General features: G+C 35.3%; 1 protein-coding gene across 1 annotated transcript in view; it reads left to right on the top strand.

Moving 5' to 3' along the window:
• The window catches only part of PLXDC2 (plexin domain containing 2), a 1,268,934-nt gene that overhangs the window by 848,370 nt on the left and 403,667 nt on the right, over positions 1–16,897 (top strand). The window contains exon 5 of the mRNA XM_053713963.1: positions 15,652–15,774. Within this exon, the coding sequence (XP_053569938.1) occupies positions 15,652–15,774 (123 nt within the window). The remainder of the gene's footprint in view (positions 1–15,651; positions 15,775–16,897) is intronic.

Raw genomic sequence — 16,897 nt, 5'->3', positions numbered from 1 at the left:
TATGGGGAAACACTTTCTAAGTCTACACCTAACACGCTAACATGAACCCCGAGTCTAAACACCCCTAATCTTACACTTATTAACCCCTAATCTGCCCTCCCTAACATCGCCGCCACCTACCTACAATTATTAACCCCTAATCTGCCATCCCCAATGTCGCTGCTACTATAATAAAGTTATTAACCCCTAAACCTAAGTCTAACCCTAACACCCCCTAACTTAAATATAATTTAAATAAATCTAAATACATTTACTATAATTAAATAAATTATTCCTATTTAAAAATAAATACTTACCTATAAAATAAACCCTAATATAGCTACAATATAACTAATAGTTACATTGTAGCTATTTTAGGATTTATATTTATTTTACAGGCAACTTTGTATTTATTTTAACTAGGTACAATAGCTATTAAATAGTTAATAACTATTTAATAGCTACCTAGTTAAAATAATTACAAAATTACCTGTAAAATAAATCCTAACCTAAGTTACAAATACACCTAACACTACACTATCAATAAATTAATTAAATAAATTACCTACAATGATCTAAACTGAAATACAATTAAATAAACTAAACTATATTACAAAAAAACCCCACTAAAGTACAAAAATAAAAAAATTACAAGAATTTTAATCTAATTACACCTAATCTAAGCCCCCTAATAAAATAAAAAAAGCCCCCCAAAATAATAAAATTCCCTACCCTATACTAAATTACAAAAGTAATCATCTCTTTTACCAGCCCTTAAAAGGGCTTTTTGTGGGGCATTGCCCCAAAATAATCAGCTCTTTTACCTGTAAAATAAAATACAAGACCTTCCCCCAACATTACAACCCACCACCCACACACCCCTACTCTAAAACCCACCGACCCCCCCTTAAAAAAACCTAACACTACCCCATTGAAGATCACCCTACCTTGAGCTGTGTTCACCCAGCCATGCACCGATGGGCCAGAAGAGGACATCCGGAGCGGCAGAAGTCTTCATCAGATCGGGGCAGAAGAGGTCCTCCATCCAGCAGAAGTCTTCATCCAAGCGGCATCTTCTATCTTCATCCATCCGGCGCGGAGCGGGTCCATCTTCAAGACATCCGACGGGGAGCATCATCTTCTTCCCGACGACTAACGACGAATGAAGGTTCCTTTAAATGACATCATCCAAGATGGCATCCCTCGAATTCCGATTGGCTGATAGGATTCTATCAGCCAATCGGAATTAAGGTAGGAAAAATCCAATTGGCTGATGTAATCAGCCAATCGGATTGAAGTTCAATCCGATTGGCTGATTGGATCAGCCAATAGAATTGACTTAGCATTCTATTGGCTGATCCAATCAGCCAATCGGATTGAACTTCAATCCGATTGGCTGATTACATCAGCCAATCAGATTTTTCCTACCTTAATTCCGATTGGCTGATAGAATCCTATTCGAGGGACACCATCTTGGATGACGTCATTTAAAGGAATCTTCATTCGTCGTTAGTCGTCGGGAAGAAGAGGATGCTCCCCGTCGGATGTCTTGAAGATGGATCCGCTCCACGCCGGATGGATGAAGATAGAAGATGCCGCTTCAATGAAGACTTCTGCTGGATGGAGGACCTCTTCTGCCCCGATCGGATGAAGACTTCTGCCGCTCCGGATGTCCTCTTCTGGCCCATCGGTGCCCGGCTGGGTGAACATGGCTCAAGGTAGGGAGATCTTCAATGGGGTAGTGTTAGGTTTTTTAAGGGGGGATCGGGTGGGTTTTAGGGTAGGGGTGTGTGGGTGGTGGGTTGTAATGTTGGGGGGTTCTTGTATTTTATTTTACAGGTAAAAGAGCTGATTACTTTGGGGCAATGTCCCGCAAAAAGCCCTTTTAAGGGCTGGTAAAAGAGCTGATTACTTTTGTAATTTAGTATAGGGTAGGGAATTTTATTATTTGGGGGGGGTTATTTTATTAGGGGGCTTAGATTAGGTGTAATTAGATTAAAATTCTTGTTATATTTTTTTATTTTTGTAATTTAGTGTTTGTTTGTTTTTGTAATATAGTTTAGTTTATTTAATTGTATTTAAGTTTAGATCATTGTAGGTAATTTATTTAATTAACTTATTGATAGTGTAGTGTTAGGTGTATTTGTAACTTAGGTTAGGATTTATTTTATAGGTAATTTTGTAATTATTTTAACTAGGTAGCTATTAAATAGTTATTAACTATTTAATAGCTATTGTACCTAGTTAAAATAAATACAAAGTTGCCTGTAAAATAAATATAAATCCTAAAATAGCTACAATGTAACTATAAGTTATATTGTAGCTATATTAGGGTTTATTTTATAGGTAAGTATTTATTTTTAAATAGGAATAATTTATTTAATTATAGTAAATTTATTTAAATTTATTTAAATTATATTTAAGTTAGGGTGGTGTTAGGGTTAGACTTAGGTTTAGGGGTTGATAACTATTATAGGAGCGGGGACATTGGGGGCGGCAGATTAGGGGTTAATAATCTTAGGTAGGTGGCGGCGATGTTAGGGAGGGCAGATTAGGGGTTAATAAAATTTATTATAGTGTTTGCGAGGCGGGAGTGCAGCGGTTTAGGGGTTAATACATTTATTATAGTGGTGGCGATGTCCGGTCGGCAGATTAGGGGTTAATAAGTGTAGGTAGGTGGCAGCGACATTGGGGGGGCAGATTAGGGGTTAATAAATATAATATAGGTGTCGGCGATGTTAGGGACAGCAGATTAGGGGTTCATAGCTATAATGTAGGTGGCGGCGGTGTCCGGTCGGCAGATTAGGGGTTAAATAATTTTATTATAGGGTTTGCGATTTGGGGGGGCCTCGGTTTAGGGGTTAATAGGTAGTTTATGCGTGTTAGTGTACTTTGTAGCACTTTAGTTAAGAGTTTTATGTTCCGGCGTTAGCCCAAAAAAACTCCTAACTACTGACTTTTTTATGCGGTGGGAGTCTTGGAGGTAGAGGCTGTACCGCTCACTTCTTCCAAGACTCGTCATACCGGCGTTAGGCAAATCCCATTAAAAAGATAGGCTACGCAATTGACGTAAGGGGATTTGCGGTAGCCAAAAGTCGCAGAAGAAAAGTGAGCGGTACACCTGTACCTGCCATACTAGTAATACCAGCGGGCATTAAAAATCAGCATTAGGACCCCTTAACGCTGCTTTTTAAGGCTAACGCAGAACTCGTAATCTAGGCGTATGTATCTCCTTATTTATCAAGGTTTCATTGAACGCCCCAATGTTTTTGAAGAAAAATAAATAAAATGTACTCTTCTATGAGAATGTAAGAAACAGAACATTACAAAAGAGGATAATATTGGATATTTTCACTATACTCTATTGAACCAAAAAATCCAAATAAATTGATCTTCAGTGTTGCTCCCTCCATGGATCTGAGGACAGTAGACCCTTGTAGTAATATTACAGTGCTCTACATTTTGGACTAATCCTAACAATTCTGTATTAGTGTATTTTATCATCCTGCTACTTAAGATGACTTGCTGCCTTTTGGATAATTTTGTCAACTTTCATTTTGTTGATGATTATACAGTAAAAGGAATTATTTGTTTCTTATTGCAGTGCTGATCTATAATACATACATTTTATTAAACGTTTACCTTTTATCTTTATTTAATGATGCTTATTTGCTGCATTGTAATTCAGCAATCTTTATCTCCTTCAGATTTATATTATACTCTTTATTTTAAAAATGACATGTAAATCCATTTCTATATTTATAAATGCCAAGGTTTTCAGTGTCATATTAAAAGTGAATAGTCACTGAAAATTCTAAAGTTCTGCGAATCTTGTATGATGTTTTATTGTGTTTTTCTTTTTTCATCTGCTTATAAAATGAGAAGATTTTAGTTGTGTCTAGTGGTACTTGTTGATCTCACAGAAATGTTTTCGATATGTAAAATTGTAAAATGCTAATTATTTTTTCTGTAGGTAATGTTCAAAGTGTTGCGCACCTTGACCATTCACATAATCTAATAAACTAGTAAATTAAGAGTGCATTGTGAGATGAAAAGTCTACATGTAGTCTCTGAGCCTACTAAATGTAATTCTCCTGAAGCAATATTAAAATCTAATTATATTTTTATATGAATTACTAAAAAATAACAACAAAGTTATATGTTCCACCATGGCGAGTTAATTGCCTTAATACATTACAAATGCCAAGAGTACAAAGCATTAGAATTACTTTTATTTTATTGTTAATGGACTTTGTAACCATTTATTCAAGAACTGGGAATTAATAGAAGTTTTCCAAGAGCAAGTAACATTTAGCTTTTACTTTCATCTTCATTTACACCAATTTGTTATCCTCTCTAGTTGCTCATAAATCATTAGTTCAGTATTCAATTTCAATTAGTTTTAAACTGCATGCATTTGTAATATGTTCTTTTTAAAATTGCATTAGAAGTTGCTGTACTCTGACCTGCACTAATTTGATAATTGGAATTTTCAAGTGTCTCTTAATCAGCATTTTATTGTGATTTAGAAAAGCATGAAATATAGCTAGCTATCGGATTTGCATCACGTTGTTGAAAGGTCACCATGGTGGAGTTATAAAATATCTAATCTTTTAAGTCTGTCTGTATTTTTTATTTTTTAAAAAGGGCACTACATAAAAATATTATATATATATATATATATATATACACACACACACACACAGTATCTCACAAAGTGAGTACACCCCTCACATTTTTGTAAATATTTTATTATATCTTTTCATGTGACAACACTGAAAAAATGACACTTTGCTACAATGTAAAGTAGTGCGTGAACAGCCTGTATTACAGTGTAAATTTGCTATCCCAACTCGACACACAGCCATTAACGTCTAAACCGTTGGCAACAAAAGTGAGTACACCCTTAAATGGAAATGTCCAAATTGGGCCCAAAGTGTCAATATTTTGTGTGTCCACCATTATTTTCAAGCACCAACTTAACCCTCTTGGGCATGAAGTTCACCAGAGCTTCACAGGTTGCCACTGGAGTCTTCTTCCACTCCTCCATGATGACATCACAAAGCTGGTGGATGTTAGAGACCTTGCGCTCCCCCACCTTCCATTTGAGAATGCCCCACAGATGCTCAATAGGGTTTAGGTCTGGAGACATGCTTGGCCAGTCCATCACCTTTACCCTCCGCAGTGGTCATCTTGGAGCTATGTTTGGGGTCGTTATCATGTTGGAATACTGCCCTGCGGCCCAGTCTCCGAAGGGAGGGGATCATGCTCTGCTTCAGTATGTCACAGTACATGTTGGCATTCATGGTTTCCTCAATGAACTGTAGCTCCCGAGTGCTGGCAAACCCAGACCATGACACTCCCAATGCTTGACTGTAGGCAAGACACACTTATCTTTGTACTCCTCACCTGTTTGCCGCCACACACGCTTGACACTATATATATATATATATATATATATATATATATATATATAAAATTCTAGTTGCAAAATTGTATTAATGGGCATTTAAGGGGATGATAAAAGTGGCAAGGAGCTGAGATTTTGAACATCCCTGAACAGTAGAGTCATTAAAGGGACATGAAACCCAATTTTTTTCTTTCATGATTTAGAAAGAGCATGCAATTATAAACAACTTTTTAATTTACTTCTATTATCTAATTTGCTTCATTCTCTTGATATTCTTTGCTGAAAATCATATCTAGATATGCTCAGTAGCTGCTGATTGGTAGATGCAAATAGATTCCTTGTGTGATTGGCTAACCCATGTGCATTGCTAGAATGTCAGTTAGTGACACCAGTTAACAAGGAAGGGAACAGGTCTGGTGAAGAGGGGTAGATTTTTGTGTCATCAACATACAAAAGATACTATTCTGAAGCCCTTGTGGCTTTATAATAATATATACTAAATAAAATATTTTTTTAATATTTTAAAGAAAGTTACATCCCCCATGACTGGTTCTACAGACCATTAAAGGAATATTAAATCACTTGTTACAGGCACTATACTTTATCTGAACATGTTTAATATGTCAACTATAGAACTTTTAATAATTAATCCAGTTACATTACCATGAACCAGTAATGTTTCTAATGACTTTATAAAGAAATATAACTAAATTTAATGCTAATAAAGTATTGTGCTTATGTACAGTGTCACGGATACCAGACAGTTAAGGCTATCCTCCACCCTCCTACAACCTCACCCCTGTTGTTTCTCAGTGGTTTTGGGCTCCTCGGCGCAACCACCATCTCTGGAAGCTGTTTGATTGCTTTGCTTTGGCTTGTTTTTGTATTCAAAGATGAGTTGGTTTATGACCAGGAAAACCCTCCTAGGCTGGCCGGGCTCCTGGAACTCCCGGTTGGCCGCCTCACAACGGACACCCGCCTAACCCCTCTCAGGCTGGCCAGGCTCCTTGTCCTCTAGGGAGGACAAGAGGTGGGCAAATTACCGGAGGGGAGCTCCTTTGGGAACCGGTGGTTTTGGACACCCCTAACCCCATAACCTCAATGGACTGTAACTCCGGTCCCCAGTAACGAATCATGCTGATTTTTGGACTGTGAAATCTGTGGAAGTGCGGCTGCTCCACCGGTATCACCCTGAAACCGCCACCCCTAGGTATTGAGATTATGTGGGACTGTGGCTCCTATGGTGGCGCCGGTCAGTCTGGAGGGCGGGAATGGCTTGAAACTAGTGGGATTTTCCAGGGTCTTATCAAGATGAGCTGTCTGTATAAAAGGAGTGTGTGTTTTCAATAAAATCAGTTCCTGTTTAACCTGAAGGCTAGTCTGTCTAGTTATTTGGGTTGGCTCCAGCTAAAATCACTTTCCTGGGCTACATAGCAGCCTGTTGCAGGCAAAGGAAGGACCCTCTGGCAGAGCTACTCAGTCGGGGTAGCTGGAGTCTGCCACAGGGTGGGACCCTGAGTACTGGTGCTGTCGGGCATCAGGGGTGGCTACAGGCTGTGGTCACTTGCCAGCTACATAGCTGCAGTTGGCAGGAAGGAAGCAGGACCCCTTTTGGTGGGGCTACCCAGTCGGGGTAGCCGGGGTATCCGCCACATACAGTAAATATTTATATGAAGTAAATGCCTATGAAATCATCAGAATCACATTTTTCTACTTTCAGCTTTTGCTGAAAGTAGAACCACCTGATCCTTGATCTAACTTCTTTGAGTCCATCCCCTTTATTATTTTTTGGGGGAATTGTTTTTTGAAATGTTTAATATTTTTGAGGAACCTTCCCAACGCAGATGCCTCCTGGTTAATTTACATCCAAAATGCCTTTGTATGTAATTTTGTGATCAGTATAGCTCTGTGCAGAATCAACAGATCAAATTAATACAATACTTTCTCAATAAGTACCACATTTTGCTGTAATACCAGCGCTACCTGACTGAAAATCTAGCAAAATACCGCTCCACTTGTAATCTAGCCCATACTTTGCAATGTCTTGAACTTCACATTTTTTTTTTATGTTTTCTGCACATTCAGGTCTAACACATCAAGAATGTTATGGATCCGCCTGGATTTCATATTTATCATTTGATTTCTGGTATTTGTATATAACATGATATAAAATATAACTTTTTATTTTTTTTAAAAAATCCAACTACTTTGGGTTACTTTTTTATAAGATGGACAACGTTCTGAAAAAAGATTCAAGGTTTGAAATAGATATAAAAACGTTTGTCATGTACAAGAAAGCCGAGCGCATACCACGGGGATTGCGCATAAGGAAGTTTCCTTCATTTCAGGTCTTGGATCAGACTTTCATTGATAAGTGGAATGCTGTTTTAACAGAGTGTTCTCTGACATTAATTGATTTGTTGATTGAATATAAGAAACAGCAAAGAGATGAAGTATGTAAAGAGAAATTAAAACTTCAGGATTACATACGGCCTCTGAGTGATAACCCAGATTTTAAGAAATATGATCAGAAAATTCAGAAAGTCATAACTGAATTTAAAGAAAGTCTCTAACACTTTAAAAAGCAAAAAATCCTCAGAGAAAAGTTGGACTATGAGAGGAATAAAGCTTATAAGTGGACTGTTACAGAGAATATGAGGAGATATAATCCTTTTGGTAGGGATACCAAGGGTTCATCCAAGAAAGTGAGATTTGTGGAATCGGATACAGAATATGATTATGACTCCTCTGACATGGATACAGTGGATACCATGGGAGAAGCATCATCACAGTCAGAAAAAAGTGGTTCATTTGTGTTGCAGCCTCAGAGGGTCTCCACTGGAACATCTCTACACAGTCAAAAACGACCAGTGACATTTAAAACCAAATATTAGAACTTTACCAGAGTCAACACAAGCCAAGCCCAAGCGATATCCCCAGAGGAGGAGGATGTCGCAATCTCAGAAATAAATATAGAGCAGGACAATGTTATGAATTTGTCTTCTTGTCATCTTTCTAACACTAATATTGAATTATTTTCCTTGGGTCTTAACTTTTCTCCCACACGTCATTTTGACCTATATAACACAGTTGTTGATTTAAATAGGTTTGTAAGAGTATTAGTCCTTAAGAAACATTTTTTGGGAGCTTTATCCAAACAACAGGTTAAACACATGGCCAAAGTATCTACTTTTGATAAGGGTGATCACGATTTTGCTGATAAGTGTGCTGTATTGGATCTTCAATCTTTAGATATGGATAATGAGAATGTTGATTCTAAAATTAATCAGGAAATGGTTGATATCAGCACTATGAAAAGCAAATCGACCTTTTACCCCACACAAGCTAGATCAAGTGACATAGAAGTATTTCAGAAAAAAAGTTGAAATATAATTGAGGGAATTGAGGAATGAGATGTCTTCATCTGATTATAGGAAAAGTAACCTAAATCGCAAACAGTATTTATCCCTTAAAGAATTAGAGGCTAATAGTGATCTAGTCATAAGAAATTCAGACAAGGGTGGCAAGGTTGTGGTTCTTGATAGGATTGATTACCTGACGGAAGTAAATAGGCAGTTATCTGACATACAGGTATACAAGAAATTATCTAATAACCCCACATATTGTTTTAAAACTGATTTGAGTGGAATCTTAGGCAAGGCTATCAGCAGTGGTTTAATCACTAAGGATAATTTTGGCTTTTTACTTGTAGATCATCCCAAAGCAGCAATTTTTCACTACCTTCCAAAGGTTCACAAAGATAAATTTAACCCTCCAGGAAGGCCCATAGTGGCAGGAATATGCTCTTTGAATGAGCCTCTTTCTGAAATGATGGATGGCTTCTTTCAACCTTTTGTTTTAAGTTTAATGAGTTACATTAAGGATACCACTGATATCATTAAACAGGTTGAAGTTCTTGAGTGGAAATCAGATTTTTTCTTTGTGACCATTGATGTAGTGTCGTCGTACACATGCATTCCACATGAGAAAGGTATACAGGCAATAGAATTCTTTTTGGATAATAAATCAACATATGATGTAAATTTGAAACAGTTTATCAGAAGTTCTATTGAATACCTGTTGACACATAACTTTTTTATTTTTGAGAGGGATTTCTTTCTCCAGAGACGTGGAACAGCTATGGGGGCTAAGTTTGCCCCCTCATACGCTAACCTGTATTTGGGTTGGTGGGAGCTGTTCCACGTCTATGGGGACAGAAATCCCTTAAGGGACCATATCTACTTTTATGGTAGGTATATCGACGACGTATTGCTTGTTTGGAGGGGATCTCAAGAGCTTATCCAACACTTCTTCGGGTACTTACAGGATAATGATTTAAACTTGAAGTTCACAATGGAATATAATGTCAAAGTTATGTCCTTTTTGGACATTAAACTATTGTCCAATCCTGAGAAGTCCTGTATTGAGGTGGAACTTTTTCGTAAAGAAGTAGCAGGTAACACTATCTTGAATGCCAAGTCTTATCATCCGAAACATACCATCAAGGCTATTCCCAAAAGCCAGTATATCCGGGTAAAAAGAAACTGCACCAGTGAGTCTAGTTATCAGACACATTCTAAAGAACTTATTGAAAGGTTTGTTGAAAGAGGATATTGTAGAGAATCTTTGGAAATGACCAAGAATGAGGTGGATAATGAGGACAGATATGAGTACTTGAGACCTAGTAGATGTAAAAGAGAGGCTTTTTCATCTAGACCTAAATTTATCACTACTTTTAGTGAAGAATATGGGAGAATATACAAAGAATTAACAAAACAATCCGAGAGCGCCAACTAGAGGCAAAGGAAGATTCTAACAAGAAAGTGAATAACAATCAAAAACATTTATTTGAACATATATTAAAACCATGGATCCATGTAACATATACGAAAATGAGATGCAGTGAACATGTAGTTAAAAATACATAATCGGGTCAGTGGAAAATACAATAAAAAATACAGTAAAAAAATACAATAAAAATACAATAAAAATACAATAAAAATACAATATTCCACAAATTAATATCACCAATTACGGGGATATACAAAATAAAAGTCACATTAAATGATCTCTTAAGAAGAACCAAAAGTTTTTTGGAAAATTTGTCCAAAGGAATTGTGGTACAATTCTTAGTTGTGGCTAATGAGTCTAGAAATCCAGTGGAAAAAACAGTGATGAAAAATTGATGAAAAATCAAGTGAAAAATAATATATATAAAATCCAATTGAAATAATCCAAGTGTATATATAAAAGTGTAATATGAATGGGGGATCCCCCTAACACTAGTGGTAAGTGTAAAAATTGTGTAAAATTGTGTGAAAGTGTAAAAATAGTAAAAATATGAGTGATAAAAATGAAAATGAAATCCAAGTGATATTTAGTAAGAAAAAATATATTAGTGAATGATCCTCCTTATGAATTTCTCCATATGAGTGATGGTAATGGACTTTTATGTGCTAGATGACTTTACTTGATCTTTGCAATGTGAACTTCGATTATCCCTGTAATTTAAAAACACAACAACATAGTGCAATAACGTTTTAACATATGAAAAGATATGAAATAATGCTCACCAATTTCATATCTTTTCATATGTTAAAACGTTATTGCACTATGTTGTTTTTTTTTTAAATTACAGGGATAATCGAAGTTCACATTGCAAAGATCAAGTAAAGTCATCTAGCACATAAAAGTCCATTACCATCACTCATATGGAGAAATTCATAAGGAGGATCATTCACTAATATATTTTTTCTTACTAAATATCACTTGGATTTCATTTTCATTTTTATCACTCATATTTTTACTATTTTTACACTTTCACACAATTTTACACAATTTTTACACTTACCACTAGTGTTAGGGGGATCCCCCGTTCATATTACACTTTTATATATACACTTGGATTATTTCAATTGGATTTTATATATATTATTTTTCACTTGATTTTTCATCAATTTTTCATCACTGTTTTTTCCACTGGATTTCTAGACTCATTAGCCACAACTAAGAATTGTACCACAATTCCTTTGGACAAATTTTCCAAAAAACTTTTGGTTCTTCTTAAGAGACCATTTAATGTGACTTTTATTTTGTATATCCCCGTAATTGGTGATATTAATTTGTGGAATATTGTATTTTTATTGTATTTTTATTGTATTTTTATTGTATTTTTTTACTGTATTTTTTATTGTATTTTCCACTGACCCGATTATGTATTTTTAACTACATGTTCACTGCATCTCATTTTCGTATATGTTACATGGATCCATGGTTTTAATATATGTTCAAATAAATGTTTTTGATTGTTATTCACTTTCTTGTTAGAATCTTCCTTTGCCTCTAGTTGGCGCTCTCGGATTGTTTTGTTAATTCTTTGTAATCTTATCAGGGTAAGCTAGATACCCTTTTATCCAGGAGCTGTGAGGAAGCAGGTTGAGCGCTGTCAGATTTTTTCTGTAAATATGGGAGAATATGCAATATAGTGAGGGAAGCAATGCCCATTTTGAAAACTGATGAGGCCCTATGTGAAATAATTAAAGAAGGGGTTACTTTTATACCTAAAAGAGCTAAAACTCTGGGTAATATTCTGTCACCCTCAATGTTGCCCATAAAGGTTAAGGACAATTGGCTTACTATTAAGCCTGGATTTTTCAAGTGTGGTAGTAAGATATGTAAGTCTTGCACTTATGCAACTTTTGGTAGTGAGTTTATATCCAGTGCTAATAAGAAAAGTTTTAAGATACAGGAACACATAACCTGTAATTCCTGTTATGTCATGTATCTCTTGACCTGTAGGGGGTGCCACAAGAATTATGTAGGTCAAACTACCAGGGCCTTGAAAGACGTTTTTTGGAGCATATTCGCTCAATTGAAGACCCTGAATCCAAAACTCCGGTATCCTTACATTTTAAAAGGTTCCATAATTCTGACAGTTCTCTTTTGACATTCCAGGGCATCCAGCTAATCCCTAGACACCCAAGAGGCTGCAATATAGGAATTGCTTGCAGTCGAAGAGAGTTTTTTTGGATCTTTCAGCTGGATACTCGAATGCCAAAGGGTCTCAACTCGGAGTGGGACGTTAAACTCTTGTTGAAAGAATTTAACATCACAGGTTTAGACATTCTGCACTTTCTTTTTTTCTTCTTGTTCTATTGTGCTGAATTTAATATTAAATTTAATTTATTTTTATATTGTCGCGATGATTGCTAACATAAACTAATGGAGAATTTGTTAAAACATCGAAGTGGTGCATATATAAATATACTTATTCTAGATAATATTTAGTCCATTATGTTTATTCACATTTTTGTGTCTTTTTATGTGCTCTGCTAATGTCACTCAGAATTATATACATGTACATTTACCATTTAATAGTTTATATGTATTACATTCCTTCTTGTATCTTTTCTGTTTAACGCTGCATGTGTATGGAGGAGTGTGTGTCTTTGTTGCCCCTATCCGATTGGGTTAAGTTGTCCAATCTTGTGAAGGAGGATGGCTCCCAATACACATAAAATAACAGAATTGGGTTACGGTCATTGATAAAGTCAGTCTGTTGATGAAATGCGTTTGACCAATATTTGAGCTGCCTGTTTTTTCAGTGTGTGTCACTTTATATATGATGGAATAATAAAGTGCTTTATCCACATTAGCAGGGTGTGTTTTTGTTGTTGGATTGTACTTGGGTGATGCACAGTATGTATTTTCCTTTCTTGGGATTTCTTTAATTCATAGCTTGATTAATGAACTATATAATGTCCCAGCAGATGAAGAAAACATTAGCCAAAAATGTCTCTGACTGTATTGAGTTTTAAGGGTCCTATCCATTCCTAATATCTAGTGCATTTAACTGGGGTCATCTACATACTTATATATATATATATATATATATATATATATATATATATATATATATCCCAGAATGTTCATAGTGAAGGTCAAACTTTAAAATGACATTATCCTTAACCTATAATTATTGATTCTGATACATAATGCAAAACTTAAAATTAAAAAACAAATGACAATACTAGAAATTACTTTATTTCACCATGGTGTTTGTGGCTGTATATCAGAAAACACAACTATTAATTATTGACCTCTTGAAAAACACAATGTATATAAGTAGCTCCTTTACTCCTATCTTGGCATTTAAAATTGCTGATTTAGCCTGTGGTATCCCCACCTATACTTAAAGTTTCTATACTAGAGTCTAGGATATTGATAAGCCTAAGTAAACGCAGCCAGCAGAAAAAGTTATACTCTCAGTGTGGCGTAGGATAGTTAAAGGGATACTAAACCCACATTTTTTCTTTCACGATTCAGATAGAGCATGCAATTTTAGGCAACTTTCTAATTTACTCCTTTAAAACCTGGGTTATGCTTGCTTATTGGTGTGTAAATGTAAGCCTAGCCTCCAATAAGCAAGTGCTATCCATGGTGCTGAGCCTAAAATGGGCTGGCTGCTAAAATTTACATCCCTACTTTTAAAATAAAGATAACATGAGAACAAATAAAAATTGATAATAGGAGTCAATTAGAAAGTTGCTTAAGATTTCATGCTCTATCTGAATCATGATAGAAATTTGGGTTCAGTGTCCCTTTAAGTAATAAAATGTTAGTTTTTAATTGTTCTCTGTAAGTATTGAGCTTAGGTTTACAGACATATATAACATAAGTAAGCAAGTCTATCTACACAAATTGATAACATAATGAAATCTGATATTGCCTACAAGCTCAATCCACCGTAATAGGCTGTGGTTTCAAAGCACAAAACCAGCTTATTCATATACACAAATAAACCTGAAATGCAATTTCTCACACATGTTATACTCTGCAGCTGGTATAACAAGTCATTGAAAATACATTAATGGAAAAACTATTTTACAGTGTACTGTCCCTTTAACACGTTTAAATGAGGAATATTAGTAATTAGTTATTCTGCACTAATAAGAAAAGAAACAAGTTGGACATTTTTATTCCCTGCAGTTATTTTTTCTTGTTCCCGTTGTCAACAAAGACTAGCAATAAATTTAGATTGAAAGCAATGGACTCCACTTATAAAGAAAAAGTCAAAACAGAATTTATGTCTGTGCGGTTCAGGCTCACTGATGCAAGCTTCCGCAAGCAATTAAAGAATCGGTCTGCTAAAATCGTTCATCACCTCAAAGGTGGCAAACATATCATCCTAGACTGATTTGCTCAGGATGATTGACAAGCCCTGCACAGTTGATTGCAGAACAGCAGTGGGAGAGGTAGCGCAAGTTAAAACTTCTGCAATCTTAAATACTACTATTAGTTCCCTTGTTGATTAAATTAAGGTGAATATACTCTATTATATCAAGGAAACAAATTATTTTAATAAGTAAAATTACCTATACATTCCACAAATAGGTATAGTAATAATCAATATTTCAGCATACACTATGCTATAAATGATTTATTTTTCTTAAATTTATTTTTAAATTATTTATTTTATATTATTATTTATAATAATTTCATTTTGTTAACTATGCTGTTATATAACATTTTCTATATTACAAAATGTTAAACCTGTGAACTCAGCATAAAAAAAACAATAAATTCTAGCAAGATGTTGCAGCATCTGTTTCTGAGATGTTTTGCTATGCTTTGAGCAGATGTCATTTTTCAGTATTTTCATTACCAAACACTTTAAAATGCAAAGCACACATTACAGTGTTTTAATTGGCAAATCCATGGCATGTTGTAATCAAATATTAGATAAATAGTAAATTTTGTATAAAACATATAGGGCTGGATTACAAGTGAAGCGCTAATTAATGCTTCCGCTCGAGTGTTAATTGCACTCGAATTAAGATTTTTGCACTAGTTGAAAGTAAACTGTTTTTGCTCTAGCGCTAACCTAACGCAAAAATCCTCAAGTTAGAATATTGTGTGCGCATTCACGGATTCCCCCATAGAAATCAATGGAGGAAAAAAAAGTGGAAACGCCCCACTCTAGCACAAACACGATTGCATATTCTCTGTTGCACGAACCTGACATGAAAATATGAATATTTTACATTCCAATGTTCTTTTCATAAATAAACATTTCTACATATATCTGATGGTATGTTAAACGAATATATATTTTTATATATATATATATATATATATATATATATATATATACACACACACACACACACACATATGCGATTGTGCTTCACTTGTAATCTAGAACAAAGTCTGTGGTAGCATTATTAAAAGTATCTAATATAATATATCATTGTTTTATTTAGGTTTTATATATACTGGAGAAGTTGTGCATCGAATGCTGACTGCCACACAATATATAGCTCCCTTGATGGCTAATTTTGATCCGAGCGTGTCCAGGAATTCAACTGTCAGATACTTTGATAACGGTATGTAATATACACATGAAAGCTGTTTTTTATGGTCTGTTTACATTACATAAATATCTTTTAAGTCAGTGTTGTTCATTTACTTTTGGTGCAATAATATGTGTTTCCTTATTGCTAAGGCTTGGTGCTGAATTAAGTTTAAATATATAGTTTTTAATTGTATTAATAATAGTAATAATAATACTACATTATTCATTGTGTCTCTTATGAACATGTTTTGATCTTTTTATTTTGCTGCTTGAAATGACTATAGATATCAGTTAATTATTCAATCTATTCTACATGTATGAAATCAGTATTTCAAGTAAACCATGATAAAAAATTAGCTCTAAAGAGAAGAAAATACAATATACTCTATACTGTTTGGGCATTTTATAGATAAATAAATGCCCTTATTTCACTATGTGTATAACTCCATGATTCCAAACACAATGGGGCCTATCTATCAAGCTCTGAATGGTTCTTAAAGGCCCGTGCTTCTTGTGAGTCTTCAGTCTCGCCAGAAACACAAGTTATGGAGCAGCGATCTAAAGACCGCTGCTCCATAACCCTGTCCGCCTGCTCTGATGAGGCGGACAGGAATCGCCACAATTCAACCCGATCGAGTACGATCGGGTTGATTGACACCCCCCTGCTGGCGGCCCATTGGCTGCGAGTCTGCAGGGGGCGGCGTTGCACCAGCAGCTCTTGTCAGCTGCTGGTGCAATGCTGAATACGGAGAGCGTATTGCTCTCCGCATTCAGCGATGTCTGTCGGACCTGATCCGCACTGTCGGATCAGGTCCGACAGACATTTGTTAAATTGGCCTTAATGTGTATATATATATATATATATATATACACACACCACACATATATATATATATATATATATATATATATATATATATATTTATATATATAGGGGGCTCAAAATTTCAAGTCCTAAGTTACTAGTTAGGCTAAAATGTTACTCGCCACTTCTGATTCCACCCACACCACACCCTCTTCTCCACCCCCTCTTTGCATATGTTTAGCCATTGTGAAACATTTTATTGTGCAGTAATTTTTAATATTGTTTTATACTATAACATAATAAAAAATCCTTCATACATTAATACATTAACAACAATAAGTGCAGTTAG

This window comes from Bombina bombina, chromosome 5 (assembly GCF_027579735.1).
Source record: "Bombina bombina isolate aBomBom1 chromosome 5, aBomBom1.pri, whole genome shotgun sequence".
Taxonomy (NCBI): domain Eukaryota; kingdom Metazoa; phylum Chordata; class Amphibia; order Anura; family Bombinatoridae; genus Bombina; species Bombina bombina.
The sequence above is the reverse complement of the archived record's forward strand: the minus strand, read 5'-3'. Positions and strand labels throughout refer to the sequence as shown.